Source organism: Monodelphis domestica, chromosome 3, assembly GCF_027887165.1.
Source record: "Monodelphis domestica isolate mMonDom1 chromosome 3, mMonDom1.pri, whole genome shotgun sequence".
NCBI classification, from domain to species: Eukaryota; Metazoa; Chordata; class Mammalia; order Didelphimorphia; family Didelphidae; genus Monodelphis; species Monodelphis domestica.
The window spans coordinates 232,600,249-232,619,559 of record NC_077229.1 but is presented as its reverse complement, the minus strand read 5'-3'; the positions used below and the strand labels follow the sequence as shown (position 1 = coordinate 232,619,559).

At 37.8% G+C, this 19,311-nt stretch overlaps 1 protein-coding gene across 1 annotated transcript in view; it reads left to right on the top strand.

The window, feature by feature from the left end:
• Window positions 1–13,443, top strand: part of TSHZ1 (teashirt zinc finger homeobox 1) — a 93,872-nt gene extending 80,429 nt beyond the window's left edge. The window contains exon 3 of the mRNA XM_056823571.1: window positions 8,903–13,443. Within this exon, the coding sequence (XP_056679549.1) occupies window positions 8,903–12,111 (3,209 nt within the window). The 3' untranslated portion in view covers window positions 12,112–13,443. The remainder of the gene's footprint in view (window positions 1–8,902) is intronic.
• The last annotated feature ends 5,868 nt before the right edge of the window (window positions 13,444–19,311 follow it).

The following is a 19,311-nucleotide window of genomic DNA, read 5'->3' as shown; positions in this document are numbered from 1 at the left end:
ACTCATTCATCCAAATATCTAGGGAGAGGGTCGAGGTGGGGCTCAGTGTAAGAAAGTGGATGTTTCGTGGGAACTTTAGGGCAGAGATAGTGTAGCAAGTTTGATTATATCTTAGTGCTTAAATGTCCTCTCTCTCTCTCTCTCTCTCTCTCTCTCTCTCTCTCTCTCTCTCTCTCTCTCTCTCTCTCTCTCACACACACACACACACACAAATCTTTTAGACTAGAAAATCATGTTCACCTTGTGAAATGCCATATGATGGTCCCAGTGCCAGCACTATTACATTCCTGCATATACTGTAGTGCATTACAGTACATTTGTACCAATATGAACTAGAGAGGTTTTTAAAAAAATGAATGCCTATGGCAATGAAAAGAATGATTCTCACAAATAAATTCCTCTTTTATAGAAAGTGCATCTGTATGTGTGCCCTGTGTGCATATATTTATGTACCTACCTAGCACTGTGATAAAAGGGAAAAGGCACATACCAGTGCACATCAACACAGTTGGAATCATCCCCGAAAACTCTTGCAGGTTTTTATGGTTTCCATTTCTTTTTTTTTTCCCCAGGATAACTTAAAAGAAAAACATTTGAGGAAAGTTATTATGAGAATTGACTGCTGTTAGCCAGAGTAGACTTCATAATTACATAGATAGGGAATTATCCTTTTTTTAACATGATGCAATTTAAAAAATTAATTCAGACTGCTTTTAAAAACAGCTAAGGAATTGTAGAAGTTTATATTAGGGTTACTCTTAAAAATACTAATTATATGTTAAGCCCATTACATGGGCTATGTGGTAGCTATCTTGTGTATCATATTGATGCATATTTTTTAGCAGATAGTAGCATATTTAAATATTAAAATTCTAATCATTCATGCTAACAGTTGGTCATTCATTAATAACTCAGCTGCCCACACATATACACATATGCATAATTTCCAGAAGGGTTGAAAATTCACATTTCTGTCCTTTTAACCTAGAATTTTAAAAGTGTTTTCATATAGATGTGTGTGTGTGTGTGTGCTTATGTGTGTGTGTATATATATATATATATGAATATATATATATTTTAAGTTTCTAAAAATTCAGAGCTATTGGTATTTTTTTTGCTACCGACTTTAAATTTATTTCTTCTCTTTTTCCTACATGAGCATGTATAAGACCCTTTTGTAGGCAGCTTGACAATTACCACACTATAATAATCTGGTGATTTTAAGAATTGAATATACCTGATGGCAAACAAATATTTTTTTTGTGGCGAATTAAATGGTGCCTTTGGGCTTAGGTTCAATCCTTTATTTCATTTGTATCTTATATTAGTTTCTGTTATCTTAAAGTAGATTTTCTAGGCAAAAGATTCTAGTTTGACTCTCACTGAAGATGGTTTCCAACTTGCTTTGGTATATATCTTCTCTGTTTCCCCATAGAAAATGTAGAAGCGGAAGCAAACATTTTAAGTTGAATATCTGGGAATATTGATCACAGTTATGTACCCGTCTCTTTATGATATTCCAGGAATGTGTTTTTGTATTAGCTCATTTATCCTGTTATCTTTTAGTTTTTATCTGTTTGCATATGATTACATGAGTACAAACGGAATTGTGTTAAGAGTTTAATTTTAATTTTTAAAAATAAAATAATATTTCAATTGTACATTAAAAAAAATCAACCAATAGTAATAGACCATCTGTGTGCTTGCTGTCTTATATTTCTGTATGGCAGCTGTTTGCTCCTGTTTTTTCATTTCCTTTCTATTTCTCTTTTCATTTTTCATAATATATTTTTCCTTAACAATTTTTGCATCCTTAGAATTTTGGTTTTAATAATGCTCTGACTCATGATGTGCTATTTATGGGGATTATGGCAAATACTATAAGAAGTTTGGAGGAAGGAATATGGGAAAAAGAAAAATGCAATTGTGGGACCTTGAGATTTTTTTTTTATGCTTATTTACTAAATGTGTGATTATCTCAGAATTACTGGGAGTGTGTGTGTGTATGAGAAATTAAGTTTACTATATAAATTATGTCTAGATTCCTAATTGAAATTATAATCAGTGAACATCAGTGTCACATAGTTGCAAACTCTACAACTCCTAAAAATGTTTTCCAACAGTGTCTTTTAAATGAAGAACAATTTTCATGGCAAATCAGCAAGTGTTTTATGTAAACTGGCACATTAAATAATGAATGATATGAAGCAACCAAAATTTGCTAACATGATAAGATTCACTTTTTTAAAATTTAGCACAGAAGAGCAGAATTGTAATGCTCACTTTCTCCAATATACCTTCTTCAGTCTTCTAATAAGGAGCCTTACCTACATTTTACCAAGTCATTGTTCATATAGCTTGCAACATTCCTTCTAGAATGGGAAAGAATGAATTCTCTAACTATGGATATTTTTTCATTATATATTTGCAAGGTGTGCTCTGATTTGCAGAAAACCCACCTGCATTGTACTACCAAGATGAGATTTCTATAAAAGTGCTCTATCGTAAATCTGGAGGAAGCTGTGTACAGTAAGGTTCTACAGTGCAATGAAAATGTACATTTATCACTTAGGTTCATGTAAGCCACTTTTGTGAATTGGGCCCTTGGAGTAAATGTATTTTGATATAATGGCCATCTGTTCATGAATATCACATTTGCCAGACTAAAAAAATAGTTTGATGTAGATAAACACGTAATTTGGTACGATTATATAGTTTCACCAGGTGGCAATACAATAGCAAAGTTTGATATTTACTGTAAGCCAATAACCAAGCTGGGAATGTAGTCCTATGTTTTATATTTGTCCCTTTAAAATATCCATTTCCCTTATTTGTGGCCATACGTGCTAATGAGGGAGAGAGCCTCGATAAACAAAATCCCTGAACCTTATTTTTGTCATTTATTTCAGCCTCTTTCCTATCAGATCTGTAGAAGAGTTGCTAACGAGGAACATTTTTTGCCTGGTTTGAGTTTTACAACCTCTCCCTTCCTTCCTCTGTTTTCTGGCAAAGATTCTAGTAAGCAGGGAAATAGCTGAAGCAGACAGCAGGAGAAAAAAGGAGATGAAGAAAATGAGCCTAGATAGACCAGAGATGGAATAACTGATGCCTGAAATAAGGGAATTGGCTAACTTAGCAATTTTAGTGACTAACTTTTCTTCAGAATAGTCATATGGCATTGATATGAGATTTAATTCTATATATGTGTATATATATATATACTCATATAAAAATAATATGTGCAGATTATAGATATTTTTATATAACATTTTGGGATAGTTTCATTCTGGTTTGTTTCCATTTGAAAAGATCCTATCTTTCACTGATGTTTATATGGCATTATGTTAAAACAAGAATATGCCCTGTAATACATGGTAGACTGTCCCATATATAGTCCACAGTCCCTTCTCCCAGTGGTCCTTTGCTTGTCTGAAGGGCCATGGTGGCCAGCAATGGGTGGGCAAGCACATGATTGTGCTTAGTCCAGTGATCAAATGGTTTAGAGTTTTACCTTTATTAAGGATGTCACAGCAGCAGCCAGTTTAAGTCAGTAGCTATCTAGCCAAACAAAAGGAGTTTAATTCTTTTCTTCCCAATAGCTATAAGCTTTTTGAGTTGTAGGGAGTAGGAACCTTTCACGTATGTGTGACCTGGAGAAGCCAGGTGCCTTGGCCAGTCACATAGACTGGCCCAGCTATATGCTAGGCTGGCTCTTACCTCAGAGAAATTAGTATCTCTAACAAACTTCCATGATAAAAATCACTGCAGATTCATCTTATTGTTTATTTCTATTATTCCCTGTATGGACAGCAAAGAATAAAACAGAGTCAGTCAATGGACTATTTACCTGATTACATGTTTGTAATTTTGTGCCACCAAATAGTCCTAGGTTTGGTCTGAACAGCCCCCCATTAGACCACAGTTTTTTTTTTTAACTATGGTGATTCCAAATATCTATTGGGTATTTCACATATTGCATGATTGTATGACAAAGATCCAAAGGTAGACTAGACCCAAGGTACTATTATGGAATCATCTGAGCCCTACCAGTGCAAGGGTTGCCTCAGTATTTTCAGGTGATCTCTGCATGTTAAAGGGGGCAGTCACCATCAAAGTTTTCATGTTTTGTTTGCCTTTTCCTAGAATCAGACCATACTTAATCATGAGAGGAACTTCCAATATGGCACAGTAAACTTTTTGTAGAATAGTACAGTACCCATGACTTTCTCTGCTCTGATATGAGCTTCATTACCTTTCAAAGCTACATATTTAGGTTAATGCACCACACATGAAATTTCAGAGTCCTTTTGGATGATGAATACAAGAAAAAAACACTTCCTTCTTTCCACAGACTCTTCTCTCCCAAGAAAATAAAGACTCCTTAAAGGGTTAAGTTTGAATATTTTCTGAGATGAAATAGAAATAGCAGAGAGTAGGACATAGAATATAATATATACAAAGAGCATCACAGGTATGAGTCCAGAAAAGAGCTAGATTTACATTGTAGAATTATAATCTCATCTAAAATCCTCCTATATACCTTTTCATATTATTTAGCACAATGCCCTGCACACAAAAGATACTCAATAAATCTTTGAGAAATGAGCATATGAATGACATAACCCTTTCTGTCTCAGTCAGCCATCAGAACATCAGAACCATCTTGGGCATCTTGCCATCTTCCCTGATGCTACTCACCTCTAGCTTCCCTATTTTTTCCCACTCCTGGCTCAGGGAACAATAATCACGTCAGTATTATCATCACTACTGGACAGGGCATAGCAATTTACTGCCTTTTAAGTCCAATTATAATTCTTGTGACTGCTTACCCTTAGACCAAAACTCCCTTCCATGGTCACCCCTCCTCAATATGTTTTGTATCTCTCTAGAAGAATGTGAGCTCCTTCAGGTCAAGGACAATCTTGGTTTTGTGTTTGAATTATCAGTGTCTAGAATGGTATGTGGCAAACAGTAGATACTTAATAAATGTTTGTTCATTCTTTAATTAATGTCCCTCTTCTGCCATTAGCTTCTGTTTAGGAATGGAAGTATCATTCAGAGCTGAACAAGCTCTGTAACTACAATCAGCCTTTGGTTGGAAATAGGGAGCTACAGCAATTTTCCCACGTTGGTATGTTACTTGTTTTTATGAAAGTAGTTCAAATGCATAGCAAATGAATTTGGAGAAAATCACTTTCCTTAGATAAGAACCAAGTCAAATATAATGTTTCCATCACATTTATTATTTTATTTTTAAGTAATGTTTTATTTCCCCCCCAATTACATGTAAAATAATTTTAACATTTCATTGTTTAAAAATTTGAGTTCCAAATTCTCTCTTCATTCCTCTTTTCCCTTACCTGAGGTGGGAAGCAATGTGATATGAACTTAATGAGCATTACATTTATTATAAGGACAAAATTTCATTCTTTGAAAGTGTCACTGAAGTTAACATGAACTTCACATGTCTTTCATTTTTCAACAGGGACTCAATTTCAGTCAGCACTTTAGGAAATTGATCATTAAAATCAAGGCATAAGGTTTTAAACTAGTGGATATTAATAGAAGTATAACAATACAGGTATACGAGGTACACCTTACTGATTCAAATAAGCTATTGGTTCTGAGAATGAGAAATCAATAAAGGAAAAGACATTGACACAGGCCATTGCCAATTCCTGAAGATGGTTAACCAGCAACATAAAACATTTACCACAATAAGGAGACAAAAAAGCTCAGAAACTGCCTTAATGAGAAAGCACTTCACTAAGTTTAGAATATTAACTCATTTATAAAGCTTTGCAGAAGAAAATTATGGAAGACTATCAGCAGTACTTCTGCAAGGAACAATGGAAAGGAAAATGAATCTGCAGAAACTTTGGCATAAGACCAAGATGAGTTAGGTCATTTCAAAAGCATTTGAAAATGAAACAGGAAGGGCCATAAATGGATGAAAAGTATAACAGACATATTAGCACTTCTATTACAAACTGTTTGCATTATCAATCAATTGTCATTTGTTAAGCACATACAATGTTCTAGATAAGTGAATATGGACTATGAACAAAAGAAATACATAATTAGTTGTGGAGTTGCTCTAACTGGGTGACTTAAGAAAAGCCTCTTGAAGGAGGTTCTGAATTTCGAAAGGATCTGGGGTTTCAAGGTGTACAGGTGAGAATGAAGAACATTCTAATCACAGAAGATGGCTTGTGAAGGGGCATGAAAATAGGTGATAGAATGTCACAGGCTGACAATAGAAACACTGCAAATAGATTAATATTTCAGTCTCCAGGGTGCAATTTGAGGATGCAGACATAGCATCAAATAAGATAGAATCAGGAAGAACCAATGGACTAGACTCAGTACCCAAAGAAGAAAACTGATAGGATATACCATAATTTCATAAGCATTGTAGGACTGATTTTCAATATATCTGTATGAAAAGTCAAAATGATGATATTTGGAAAGGTGATATATATTTTTAAAGAAATTAACAACTAACATATATGCCTACGTTAGCATCTCTATAAAATCTTTATGAGAATTGTCCACACACATATCTAGGGCATCCTAATTACAATCTTAGAGGAATAGTGAAACTTCTGCTGATGATTTTCTATAGAAGACATCATCTTCATATGGTTAGTGAGATGATGTAGAGTACAAAGTTACGCTTTGTTTAAGATCCATAACTATAGATATTGTTTCATTTTTAGCTTTGCATCCCAAAGCCTAGCATGGTGCCTGGAACAGTAGATATTTAAGAAATGCATAAGCAGAGAAGGTCTAAAGGCTTGATTTCCACAAGGAATTTCTCAAACATTTACAATCACAGAAGATTCTGTGATAGCTATAGTTACAGAGGCAATTTTGTTTAACAGTCTGAGTATTAACATCAAGTAAGTATAAAACAAAGACAACAGATGCCTACCTAAGGCATTTGCTATTGTCCTAGTGAAGTTCAATTCAATATAAATGATCAAAGACTTTCCTATAGATGAGGTCCACCCAGTGATCTAGTTTGTGGGACCCTCTGCTCATTGCATTAAAGTCCCAGAACATTCAAACATTTTATCAATAGATCAATGATTAGTCTAACAGTCTATATAAGAAACCCTTCCCCAATCTCCTCACATATACATGGAAATATATACACATGAAATACATATATATGTTCATGTGTATATATATACATACACATTAATGAATATATTCAGATCAGTTATTGTTATATCCTAAATATAGGAATAAATAGGTAGCCATGCCTCTATGCAAATATTCCAATTAGCTAAGGCTACAAAGGTAGTATCATAGGTATGTTTTGAACCCAGTTCCTCAGACCCCAGAATCAGCATTATTTCTATTATATATCTTCCAGGAAGACTTTGATTTCTTCCAATTTGTAGTTATATCACAAAATATTTGTTTGCATTTTTCTTCTGCACTTCAAAATTGATTACTTTTTATTTTATTTATTTGTACATGTGTAGTTTCATAATCCTTGACTGTAGGGTCCAAGAAGGATATGCTGTACTAAGTTCTCTATTAGAGGGTGTGATGGTGCAAAGAGAACTAAATTTGGAGTTAGAAAAGATTTGAGCTTTAATTCCACTTCAGACACTTGATAATTCTATGATCAGTGGCAGAATACTGAGATTTTTTACATATCTCAGGATTTTTGAGTATCAAATGAGATAATGCATGTCAAAACTTTTGGTAGACCTTAAAGTATCACATAAATATCAATTATTCCTAATTATTTGTTGAATTCAGTTGAATATGTATATGTGTATGTTCATAGTCACTCAATAGCTATAGACAGGGTATAAAGGTAAAGTATTCTTTTGGGTCTCTTTTTGGTACTTTCCAGTCCATTTTTTGCATCTGACTCACCCATAAAAGTTCCCTGTGTCTTCTGTGCTTCTCTTTGCTCAGCAATTTCTCCTCCTAACTTGTCCCATCATTTCACTTGGGCTTATCCTCTGTTGCAGCCCCTAAGCCCTTTCTCTTCCCTTTTTTGGGATACTTACCCTGTATTAACATTTACTTATTCTGTGATACATTCCTTAGGGCTCTTCTCTCCGATAATGTGATTATTAGTGATAATTGTTTAATGCAGAACCCGTCCCAGGTAACATAGTGTGATTAGGTTATTAGTGATAATTGGCTAATGCACTACCCCTCCCAGGAAACAGAATTACACTTAAACGTGGGCTTTTGGTAATTTATACTTTATACCTAAAAGATTAAGGCTTTTGGTAGAATTTTAGGTCCCCTAAACAGGTTAGCAAGAGATATTTGGAGGCAGGTTGACAATTTAGCATCCAGCTCATGTGTGTGTCTGTTCTACTGATCTTTGCATTGGACTTACCCTTCTTTGTCATATGCTTATTTTTGAAAGAAAAGCAGTGTTTTTATTGCTTGTCAGAGAGGGTTGTTTTTTGTTATGGAAATTGTAATGATAATGTCTGTGAAATATCCTGTGTTAAGAGTCAACAACTAGATCCTGTCCGAAGTTTAAAAATGTATAGCACTTAGAGTGCAGAAGGGGAGCCAGCCACACTTTTATCAGGGAAAGGTAGATGTGTCTATCAGAAGTTTGGGGGAAGAGTTGGACAGTGGCTTCTTCACCCTGCCCTGAGCTCCATTAGACAGTGAGCCTTTTAAGATGTGTGGCAGATGATGGATCTGTGGTTATACTACTTGAGTGAAATTTTATGTAGAGACTGATGCATGTTGAAGTCTGAAGTCTGCCCCAGCATTACAAAATGGGCATGCATATGCTCCCCATCACTGTCGTATGGGAATTAAGCTTGAACACATCTTAAGGGGCTGGCAGTGGTTTGTCATCTTCAATGTGACTTGCGTCTCCTGACTTGTTCTTGTCTTTCTGTTCTAGCTTATGTTCCTGAGGAAGAACTGAAGGCAGCAGAAATTGATGAAGAAAGTGTAGAGGATGATGGGTTGTCTTTGGACATACAGGAAAGTGAGTATTTGTGCAATGAAGAAACAGAGATCAAAGAGGCTCAGAGCTATCAGGACTCTCCAGTAAGCACTGCAACCAATCAGGATGCAGGTTATGGGTCACCATTCAGTGAAAACAGTGACCAGGTAGCCCATTTCAAAAACTCTTCATCTAAAGAAGAGAAAGAGGATCCTCAGTCAACAGACAGTGCACCCTACCCACAAGACAGTTTGGCACAAATAAAAGCTGTGTATGCAAACTTACTCTCTGAATCCTGTTGGTCTAGTCTAGCCTTGGATTTAAAGAAATCCGGTTCGACAACCAGCAACAATGAATCCAGCCAGAATGAGAGCACCACCACTACCACCCCCACCTCTACCACAACCACCAGTACCAGTGCCAGCACCCACAGCACCAGTACCAGTACCCATACAAGTACGGGCACCAGCACGAGTAGCAGCAGCAACACTGGCAACAGCAACAGTAGCAGCTCTGGGTATGACTGGCACCAGGCAGCCCTGGCTAAAACTTTACAGCAGACTTCCTCCTATGGACTCCTCCCAGAGCCAAGCCTTTTTAGCACGGTACAGCTTTATCGGCAGAACAACAAACTGTATGGATCGGTATTCACGGGTGCTAGTAAATTCCGATGCAAAGACTGCAGCGCTGCCTATGATACCCTGGTGGAGCTCACAGTGCACATGAACGAGACCGGACACTACCGTGATGACAACAGAGATAAGGACTCAGAAAAGACCAAGAGATGGTCCAAGCCCAGGAAGCGATCGCTGATGGAGATGGAGGGCAAGGAAGATGCCCAGAAAGTACTGAAATGTATGTACTGTGGGCATTCCTTTGAATCTTTGCAAGACCTGAGTGTCCACATGATAAAAACAAAGCATTACCAGAAAGTGCCTCTGAAGGAACCAGTGCCGGCCATCACCAAGCTGGTCCCTTCTACCAAAAAACGAGCACTTCAGGACTTGGCTTCGCCTTGTTCACCTGAGCCAACAGGGATTGCGGCAGAAGTGGCGCTGACAGAATCGGGGAAAGATCAGAAAACTGCAAACCCGTATGTGACGCCGAATAATCGTTATGGCTACCAGAATGGTGCTAGCTACACTTGGCAGTTTGAGGCTCGCAAAGCCCAGATCCTGAAATGCATGGAGTGTGGCAGTTCCCATGATACCTTGCAGCAGCTGACTGCCCACATGATGGTCACTGGCCATTTTTTGAAAGTGACAACCTCAGCCTCCAAGAAAGGAAAACAGCTAGTGTTAGATCCTGTGGTCGAAGAAAAGATTCAATCTATACCCTTGCCACCCACCACACATACCCGGCTACCTGCTTCCAATATTAAAAAGCAGCCCGACTCTCCTGCAGGATCGACAACTTCTGAAGAGAAGAAGGAGCCAGAAAAGGAGAAAGTCCCCCCTGCCAGTGAAGCAGATAAGAAGATTAAAGAGGAGAATGAGGACTCCTCGGAAAAATTTGAGACAACCACTGTTTATCAGTACCTGCGAGAGGAGGACTTGGATGATAGCCCTAAGGGTGGGATCGATATATTAAAATCTCTAGAGAACACAGTGACCACTGCTATCAGCAAGGCTCAGAATGGAGCACCCTCCTGGGGAGGATACCCTAGCATCCACGCCGCCTACCAGCTCCCAGGAACAGTGAAACCTCTTCAGCCCGCTGTACAGAGTGTGCAAATGCAACCCTCCTATGCCAGCAGTGTCAAGTCCCTATCTTCAGAGCACAATGCACTAGTCCATTCTCCGGGTAGTCTCACCCCCCCACTTCATAAAAGCAATGTGTCTGCTATGGAGGAATTGGTGGAAAAGGTGACAGGTAAAATCAGTGTGAAGAAGGAGGAGAAACCGGTGGAAAAGGAGAAGAGTTCTCCACCTAAGCCCACATCTCCTGTCGCGAAAGAGAATAAGGATTTCCCCAAATCCGAGGAAGTTAACAAACCACAGCAGAAGAAGAGTCCTGATGCGGACCTGCAGAAGGCCAAAAAGGACAGTCCAGCAGAAGCTCATACCCCCAATGGTACGGAGCCTCTCAAAGTAAAAGTCACCAATGGCTGTAATAATCTTGGGATTATCACAGATCATTCACCTGAGCCATCTTTCATTAACCCACTGAGTGCTTTACAATCCATTATGAATACCCACTTGGGCAAAGTTTCTAAACCTGTCAGCCCTTCTTTAGACCCCCTGGCAATGCTGTATAAAATTAGCAACAGTATGTTGGACAAGCCTATCTACCCTGCCACCCCCGTCAAACAGGCTGATGCCATCGACCGGTACTACTATGAAAACAGCGACCAGCCCATTGACTTGACCAAGTCCAAAAACAAACCCCTCGTTTCCAGCGTAGCTGACTCCGTCTCGTCGCCCCTTCGGGAAAGTGCACTGATGGACATCTCTGACATGGTGAAGAACCTCACGGGTCGCCTGACGCCCAAGTCTTCGACCCCTTCCACGGTGTCCGAGAAATCCGACGCTGATGGGAGCAGCTTCGAGGAGGCTTTGGATGAACTGTCCCCCGTCCACAAGAGGAAGGGGCGGCAGTCTAACTGGAACCCTCAGCATTTGTTGATCCTTCAAGCTCAGTTCGCCTCCAGCTTACGAGAGACTCCCGAAGGGAAATATATTATGTCAGACTTGGGTCCACAGGAACGGGTGCACATCTCTAAGTTTACTGGTCTTTCCATGACCACCATTAGCCATTGGCTGGCCAATGTGAAGTATCAGTTAAGGAGGACAGGTGGAACTAAATTCCTAAAGAACCTAGACACGGGGCATCCTGTTTTCTTTTGCAATGATTGTGCCTCTCAATTCAGGACTGCTTCTACATACATAAGTCATCTAGAGACACACTTGGGCTTTAGCTTGAAGGATCTGTCCAAGTTGCCACTCACTCAGATTCAAGAACAGCAGAATGTTTCAAAAGTCCTCTCAAACAAAACTTTGGGCACACTGGGAGTTGCTGAGGAGGACTTGGGCTCCACATTCCAGTGTAAGCTCTGTAACCGGACTTTTGCAAGCAAACATGCAGTCAAACTGCACCTTAGTAAAACACATGGCAAATCCCCTGAGGACCACCTGATCTATGTAACTGAATTAGAAAAACAATAGTGTCCAGGTATGCAAGTGACCATGGGAACATTGCACTAAAACTTCTGAATAGTACTGCACTAGGCCTGATCTGAGCCTCTGAAATCAGTCTTACTTTTGTTGTTGAACTGCCTATCTGGACCTTGGTTTTTCTTACACATATTTTGTAGTTCTATTTATATGCTCTTTGTCTGATCTGTGCATGTTTGTTTTTTTTTGTTTTTTTTTTGGTTGGGTTTTTTTTTTGGTGAGTCAAAGTCTGACCTTTATTTTCAACATCTGTTCTTGATGTTAAGCTATCTTTTGTAGGATATAGTGGGACACACTATTCAGAGACATTAATTTAGCCGTAAAGAAAGACACAAATAACAATGATAAAAAAGACATCCTAAAATTACAAAGTTGCCATGACAATAAAGGTCATAGAACCTAGTAATGTCAAATTTAACCCTTTGAGGACTGTAATAGCATTTCTGTGCCTTTTCCAAAAAAAAAAAAGGCTTAAAGGCATATTTCATTCAGATCAAAAGCTGTGTCAGACACAAAACTTATTTAATAATTAAAAAAAAACTAATAAGCTTTTTTATTCAGAACTGGTTTGTGAAGAAAACATGCATGCAGCTGTTGGAAGATAGAAAGCTATCTAGTACTCATGGGGTTAGGAAGCTACAACTGTACAAGTTTAAACAAAAATCAGACCCTAGTTGCCACTATGCCCAAACCCTCTGGATGCTGAAAAATGCCACTTTTGGCAAAAAAAAAAAATAAAGTATGCAAGCTGTTATTTAAAAAAATGTGTAAAAATGCTATTTCTTTTTTCCTGTAAAATACTGCAGTTTATAGTTATTTACAAATGTAAGCTTTGGTACAAGCTGACCTTTCTATAGCGTGCTGCATTGGTAAATGAAAAAAAAAAACCTGGGGCAAATGTTGGAGTCTTTTCCTTGTAAATTGCCAGCATCAGCTTAAACTACTACATGTTACATATCGTACCATTTTAAACTGTTCAACTTTCTTTGTACCTTCTGGCTGTATGCTTTTCTCTTTTAACTTTTTATATTGTCATTTTATATTCAATTTCTGTGTATATAATGTAAAACCACAATTTTTGAATAAAATTTAGTTCCTGCAGCTTGATTTAAAGAGAGAAATTTTACTGGCACCTGCATCTTTCCAGATGCATGTTCTTAAAGGGACTATCAGACAAAAATAAATAAAATAAAGCAAGCAATGCACTATTAATTATACATTTTGATGTTCTATCATTAATATTGTACAGTACATTTTGGTTCACACAATTAAATCCACTTGTTTCTCAAATGTAAAATAAACCCACATACAGTTCTTGATTTACATACATTGTCATGTCGTCATTATGTTGCCTTTTAGGTATTATTTCAACAACGAGAGGTATCACTTAAGCAGTCGACCAACAAAAGTCTATTCAAAATCATCTGTTCGTGATCTGTGTGCTGACATATTTCCTTCATGTGATAGATATTAACATATTTTTAAAAAAACGATCTTAAAATCTCAACTCCAGTGGGTAACAGAATCATTCTGGATTTATCCAGTGGCTGATGAGTGTTCTGTGCTTAGCTAGTCGAAGAAGGTTCATTCAGTGAATCTCTATATGCTATTTGAGAACACTTATAATTATCCTCTGTGTGCATCCAGGGGCTTCATGATCATGGCATGGGGGAGGGGGAGTCTTCCAGTTCCTGTGGTAGGAAAGACCTTTGTGGTTTTGGTACTAGTCCTGGATTGAAGTAGCAAGAGAGAAAGACTTCTGCCCACCCTTTCTAAATACTAAGTTTTGGGTGAAGTCGACACCCTCACTTTAGGTTTCTGGCATCAGTCATTTCTTTCTTGTGCATTGCAGATTGCATTTAGAATGCCAGGGAGTGCTGATCGTCTGGACAGCTCTAATATGTGAGAGCTATGGAGGACTGACTGTTCAATCAAAGATCTCTTGGATTTTTTTCTTTTCTTCAGTTCAATCTTAAGCTGATGACTTAAGGAGAAATATTTCTTTTTTTTCTATCCCTTGGTTTTTTTTTCATTTTTCATAAAATCAAGTTAGCCTCAGAGTACTATGTTTAGCAGTAGCAAAAACAATTGTGGTATTTTCATTATTTCTTTTACATTATTTCTAATCCCACTGATAGCCAAGTATTGTTCTGTTTCCTTTAATGATTTTAGGAGAACAGAATAGGTTCTGGTCAGTTATATTTGCATAGGTTTTAAATTTTTTTTCCTGATATTACTATAGCACAATGCCAGTAAAGCTATTTTAAACAAAAAACAAAAAACAAAACAAAAAAACAAAAACAAAAACAAACAACAAAACACTTTCTTGATTGGTACCTACCTATGTCCTTTAGGGTTTCTAGCCATTTAGATATTACAGTCCAATTACTGGATGTTTATGTACTTTGGGCCCAATGGGTGACAGTGAAGAATAGCAATTAGGCCAATAGTAGTAATTCATGGTCTTTGTGCAATAGTCCTTTGAAGATGTGTTTATTTTACTACAGGCTTGCAAATATAAATATACCTTTCTCTTGAATAAAAGGGTTATGAAATTGCAGGTGAAATGTAGCAGTAGAGCAGCAAGAAGTCTATTGAAGTGGTTGCTTAGAGTCATCTAATATAAATATGAAAAATATATGGGGATTTTAGGGAACTAAAAATACAATAAGCCAATGGAGTGTCAAGGCAGGTAAAAAAAGTGGAGATAATGTTAGGCTTCATTGAGAGATGCATTAGGTCCAATACTAGGGAGCTGATAATAGTCCTGCTTTATTCTGCTCTGGCAAGATCATGTAGAGTGATAAATTTCAAACTGGAAGAGATCTCAGAGATTCCCTGGTCCAGGCTCTTCCTTTTACAGATAAGGATTCTGAAGGCTAGAGAAGTAAAGTGATTTGCCCAAGGTCACGTAGGCAGAAAATGGCAGAGCTGAGATTTGGACTCGTGTCCTTTGACTCCAAATGCAGCATCCTTACCACAACACCATGTTCTCTCGACCTGGAGAATTGTGGTCAGTTCTGGGCATCATCCTTAAGAAATAACATTGTTCACCTGCTTAATGATGCCCAGAGGAGAGCAGATAAGCTGGTCTTAAGGACCTCTATTGGGAGAAGGAAATTGAGATATTTATCTTGAAAAAGACAACACTTGGGAGGGACATGAGAGCTATCTTCAAACTATCTCCAAGGCTTCCATGTAGAAGAGTGATTAGACTAGTTCTTGGTTCCCAGAGGGCAGAATTGGAAGGGAGAATTGGGGAGTTAGAAGACCTGAGTTTGAATCCAAGCTCTATGACTTAACATTTGTGATGTTGGACTGACTAGTTAAGCCTATTTCATTTGTAAAATGAGGAGAAATCTTTGAGGTCTATCTTGGGTGAAAAACTAGGACCCTTTGAAATTGCAAAGAAGCTACAGGTCAGGGAAACTTTTAAAAAACCTTTTCTTTCTGTTTAGGAGAGATACTACTTACTAGTTCTAGTTCTAAAGCAGAAGATGGTTAAGGGCTATACAATTGGGGTTATGTGACTTGCACAGGGTCACAAAGTTAGGTCAGATTTGAACCCAGGTCTTCCTGACTCTGGACCTGGTGTGCTATCCACTGTGCTACCTAGCTGCCCCAGGAAAGTGTGTGTATGTGTGTGTGTGTGTGTGTGTGTGTGTTTTTTAACAGGGCTAGCCAAAAGTGGAACCAGCTGCTTGGAGGGAGGTAGTTGGTTCTCCCTCACTAGGGGCCTTCAAGGCAAGGCTGTATGGAAATTTATGGGGTGTGTTGTAGAAGGATTCTTGTGCAGCGAAGGGGAAGGGAATAAGCATGTATCTAGCACCTATTATGTATCATGTACTGTGTTAAGTTCTTTTTTCAAGTACCTCCTTTGATCCTTATGACAACCCTGCAAGGTAAGTGTTGCTTTTATCCCCATTTTACAGTTAAGAAAACTGAGGCAAAAAGAGGATAAGTGACTTGTCCAGGATCATACGACTAAGTGGCTGAGACTGAATTTGATTTCAGATCTTTCTGACCCCAGGCCCAGCACTTTACCCTCTCTGACACTAGCAACCCCAGGATTCAGGGTATGAGATGAGTCCAGCCATTAAGCCACTTCAGAACTGCTCACAAAATGAATTTTGATCATTGAAAGTGGGACATAGAATAGGAATTATACCCTCACAGACTTAAACTTTGGAGGGATCTTGGAAGCCACTTAATAGAATTGCTTTAGTTAAAGATGAGGAAATTAAGGCATAGAGGTGGAAAGCAATTTGACCACCATCACACAGATATTTCAGGTTAGAAGTTGCTTTCGAATCCCACTCCTCTGACTATAGAGCTAACATTCTTTCCACTCTACTACCTGACTCCCATCAGCCCCATTGGATTTTGTCTTTTGCACAAACTCTGCTATTTTCAATGAACTAAATTCCCTAAATTATATATAGTAGACTTGGTTATTTTAAACCTGTATAATTAAGACTTATCATAGGGTTACATGGACATGCAAGAATTCTGCTCATCCATCCAAAAGGGGACATTTTGGAGTAGTTTCTCCCTTCCGAACACAGGAGGGAATAGAGAACAGAAAGAATTGGATTAGGGTAAATATTAATTGACATTAATATGAGAAATTAGATTGAACACAAATGCCCTTTCAAGACTGACTGAGGTCTACCTGACGACCTATTGCATCTTTGGATATCATCTTTTATCGTTACTGACTAAAAGAAGAAAATTATGTTCCCGATCATTTTGTGAGGTGGTCAAGTGAATGCATGCATATCTTGCGGGGTGAAAACTCACAATGCAGAAAATCCTTTTTTGTTTGTGTAAACCAGAAGATGGGGGCAGCTAAGTGGCTCAGTGAATAGAGAGCCATGTCTGGAATTGGGAGGACCTGGGTTTGAATCTGACCTCAGATACTTCATGGCTGTGAGATCCTGGGCAAGTCACTTAACCACAATTGCTTAGTCCTTCCCACTCTTATGCCTTAGAACTGATATTTAGTATCAATTCTAAGACAGAAAATAAGGGTTAAAAATAAATAAATCAGAGGACAGATTTGATATACTACCTGAATAATTGCTCTGCTGTTTTTAGCTCCCTTAGTGGTATGTTTCAGTAGATATAGTCACCCATTAGGCCATCTACTGTTCTCCATGTTTCTGGGAGTAGGCTCTCCTGTGTGCTCATTTAAAGTGATCACTCTGGTCTGTTTTTCTGCGTCCTCACTTCAATGTAATTTATTCATTTCTAAAAGTCAGTATCTTCCTCAGATTACTTGCAAACAGGGTCTGAGCACCAAAGATAGTTAAGCTGCACATTCTCCTAGTTCAGAACACTGAGGAAGAGGCATGATAGAAAAATGGAGTAACTTTTCATTTGTGTTTGCTTTTTTCTTTCAGTTTTGTACCAGATCCAAAGTGACTTTATGATGGGCTCATATTTTTTGCATTGATATCATCTTTCATCAGCTATTTTCCATGTGTTTGTCTGTGAGTGTGTATACAAGAGAGAAATGGAGACAGAGAGGGAGAGAAAGGAAGAATTTAATGGTTTGCTACATTCTTAAAATATGGATTTTTTTCTTTATCAAAAAGGGTTTGCTTTTGTGAAATTATTATTGATAGTTCTCTATCTGATAGAGAAAGAAAATACACTTTCATAACAGGCATGAGTGCCTGCTATATGCCAGACCCTGTCCAAGGTGTCAGGAACAGAACCCCAAAATGAAACAGTCCCTGCCTTGAAGAAGATTACATTCTATGAAGAAAGGAGTGATAAAGTAGATTCTTTGAGGTATTCTATTTTTCTAATGCTTACTTAAATTATTTTCCTTTTTAAATTTCCTTTAAAAATTTAAATTTTAAATAAATAAAAAACATTTAAATTTTAAACATTTCCAAGAAATTATTATTTTTTTAAACCCTTGCCTTCTGATTTAGAATCTAAACTATGTATTGGTTACTATGCAGAAGAGCAGTAGGCAATAGGGGGTAAGTGACTTGCCCAGGGTCACATAGCTAGGAAGTGTCCAAAGCCAAATCTGAACATAGGACTTCCTGTCTCTAGACCTGAGCCACCCATCTACCCCAAAGAAATCTATCTTAAAGAATAAAGACCTGCATATATATTTTTTAGTCAGACTTTCTTTTGGCATATTCCTTCCAATAATGGTTGAAGTTGTTGGATGCTATGTCTTGAATACACAGAATTATTTTAAGTACTTATTAAAAATCTTGTTCATATAATATTTTATGCTTTTCCCAATTTTTTTCACATATATTATCTGATTATTCTGTCCTCTGAGATAGGTAGGTTAGGTATTTTCACCCCCTATTTTTTGATAGACAAGGAATCTTCAGCTCAGAGAAGTTATTAGACCTTTTGATTCCCCACCTAATCCCTCTTCTACTGTATGATATTGCTTGGCTCTGGAGTCAGAAGATCCAGGCCCCAATCCCACCACTAATGCTTACTCCCTGCATAACATAGCTGGTGTCTTTCCTCTTGGACCTGAATTTCCTCATCTGTAAAATGAGGGTCTGAGGTCTCTTCCAGTTCTAGAGCTGTGATCCTGTGACCTTCATTGTTAAGTCTCTTTAGGATAATTAAATGATTGAGCATTGTTTTTGTAGAGCGGTACCACCTAGCCATGAGGAAAATACTCCAAATTGTTTTCATACCATTGTTCAGTCAGTATGAAGAAGTTAATGTTAGATCGAAATGAAGAATCAAACACAATGGGATTTTTACCTCTTACAGTCGCTTCCATAAGGTAGGATTTTTGGCTAGGGTCCGAGGAAAGTAGTGCTTATAGAAACAACAGAGACTCAAAAGTCTTAGGGAGTTTAGTTTGTTTCAGTGTCATGTCTCTTTGTCCCACATTTTTAATAGAAATATTTAATAATCATTTACAACACTGAAGATATTCAGGAATGAGTAAGATGGTTGAACGTGAGACCCTTGAAAGTTTTGTGGAGTATAGTCATACCTGGGATTTGAAGTACGGTTTTTGTTGTAATCAACAGTTTGGGGTTGGCCTTAATTTTTATGTCACACATTGACATGAACAATTTGGTTTAATCAGCTGGGCTGAGAGAGTCTGAACTTGTTGTAAAGTAATCCATTTCCACCAGGTAAGTCATCTCAGGACCCACATATCTGTGTTCTGCTTAATAAGAGGATTTGTTT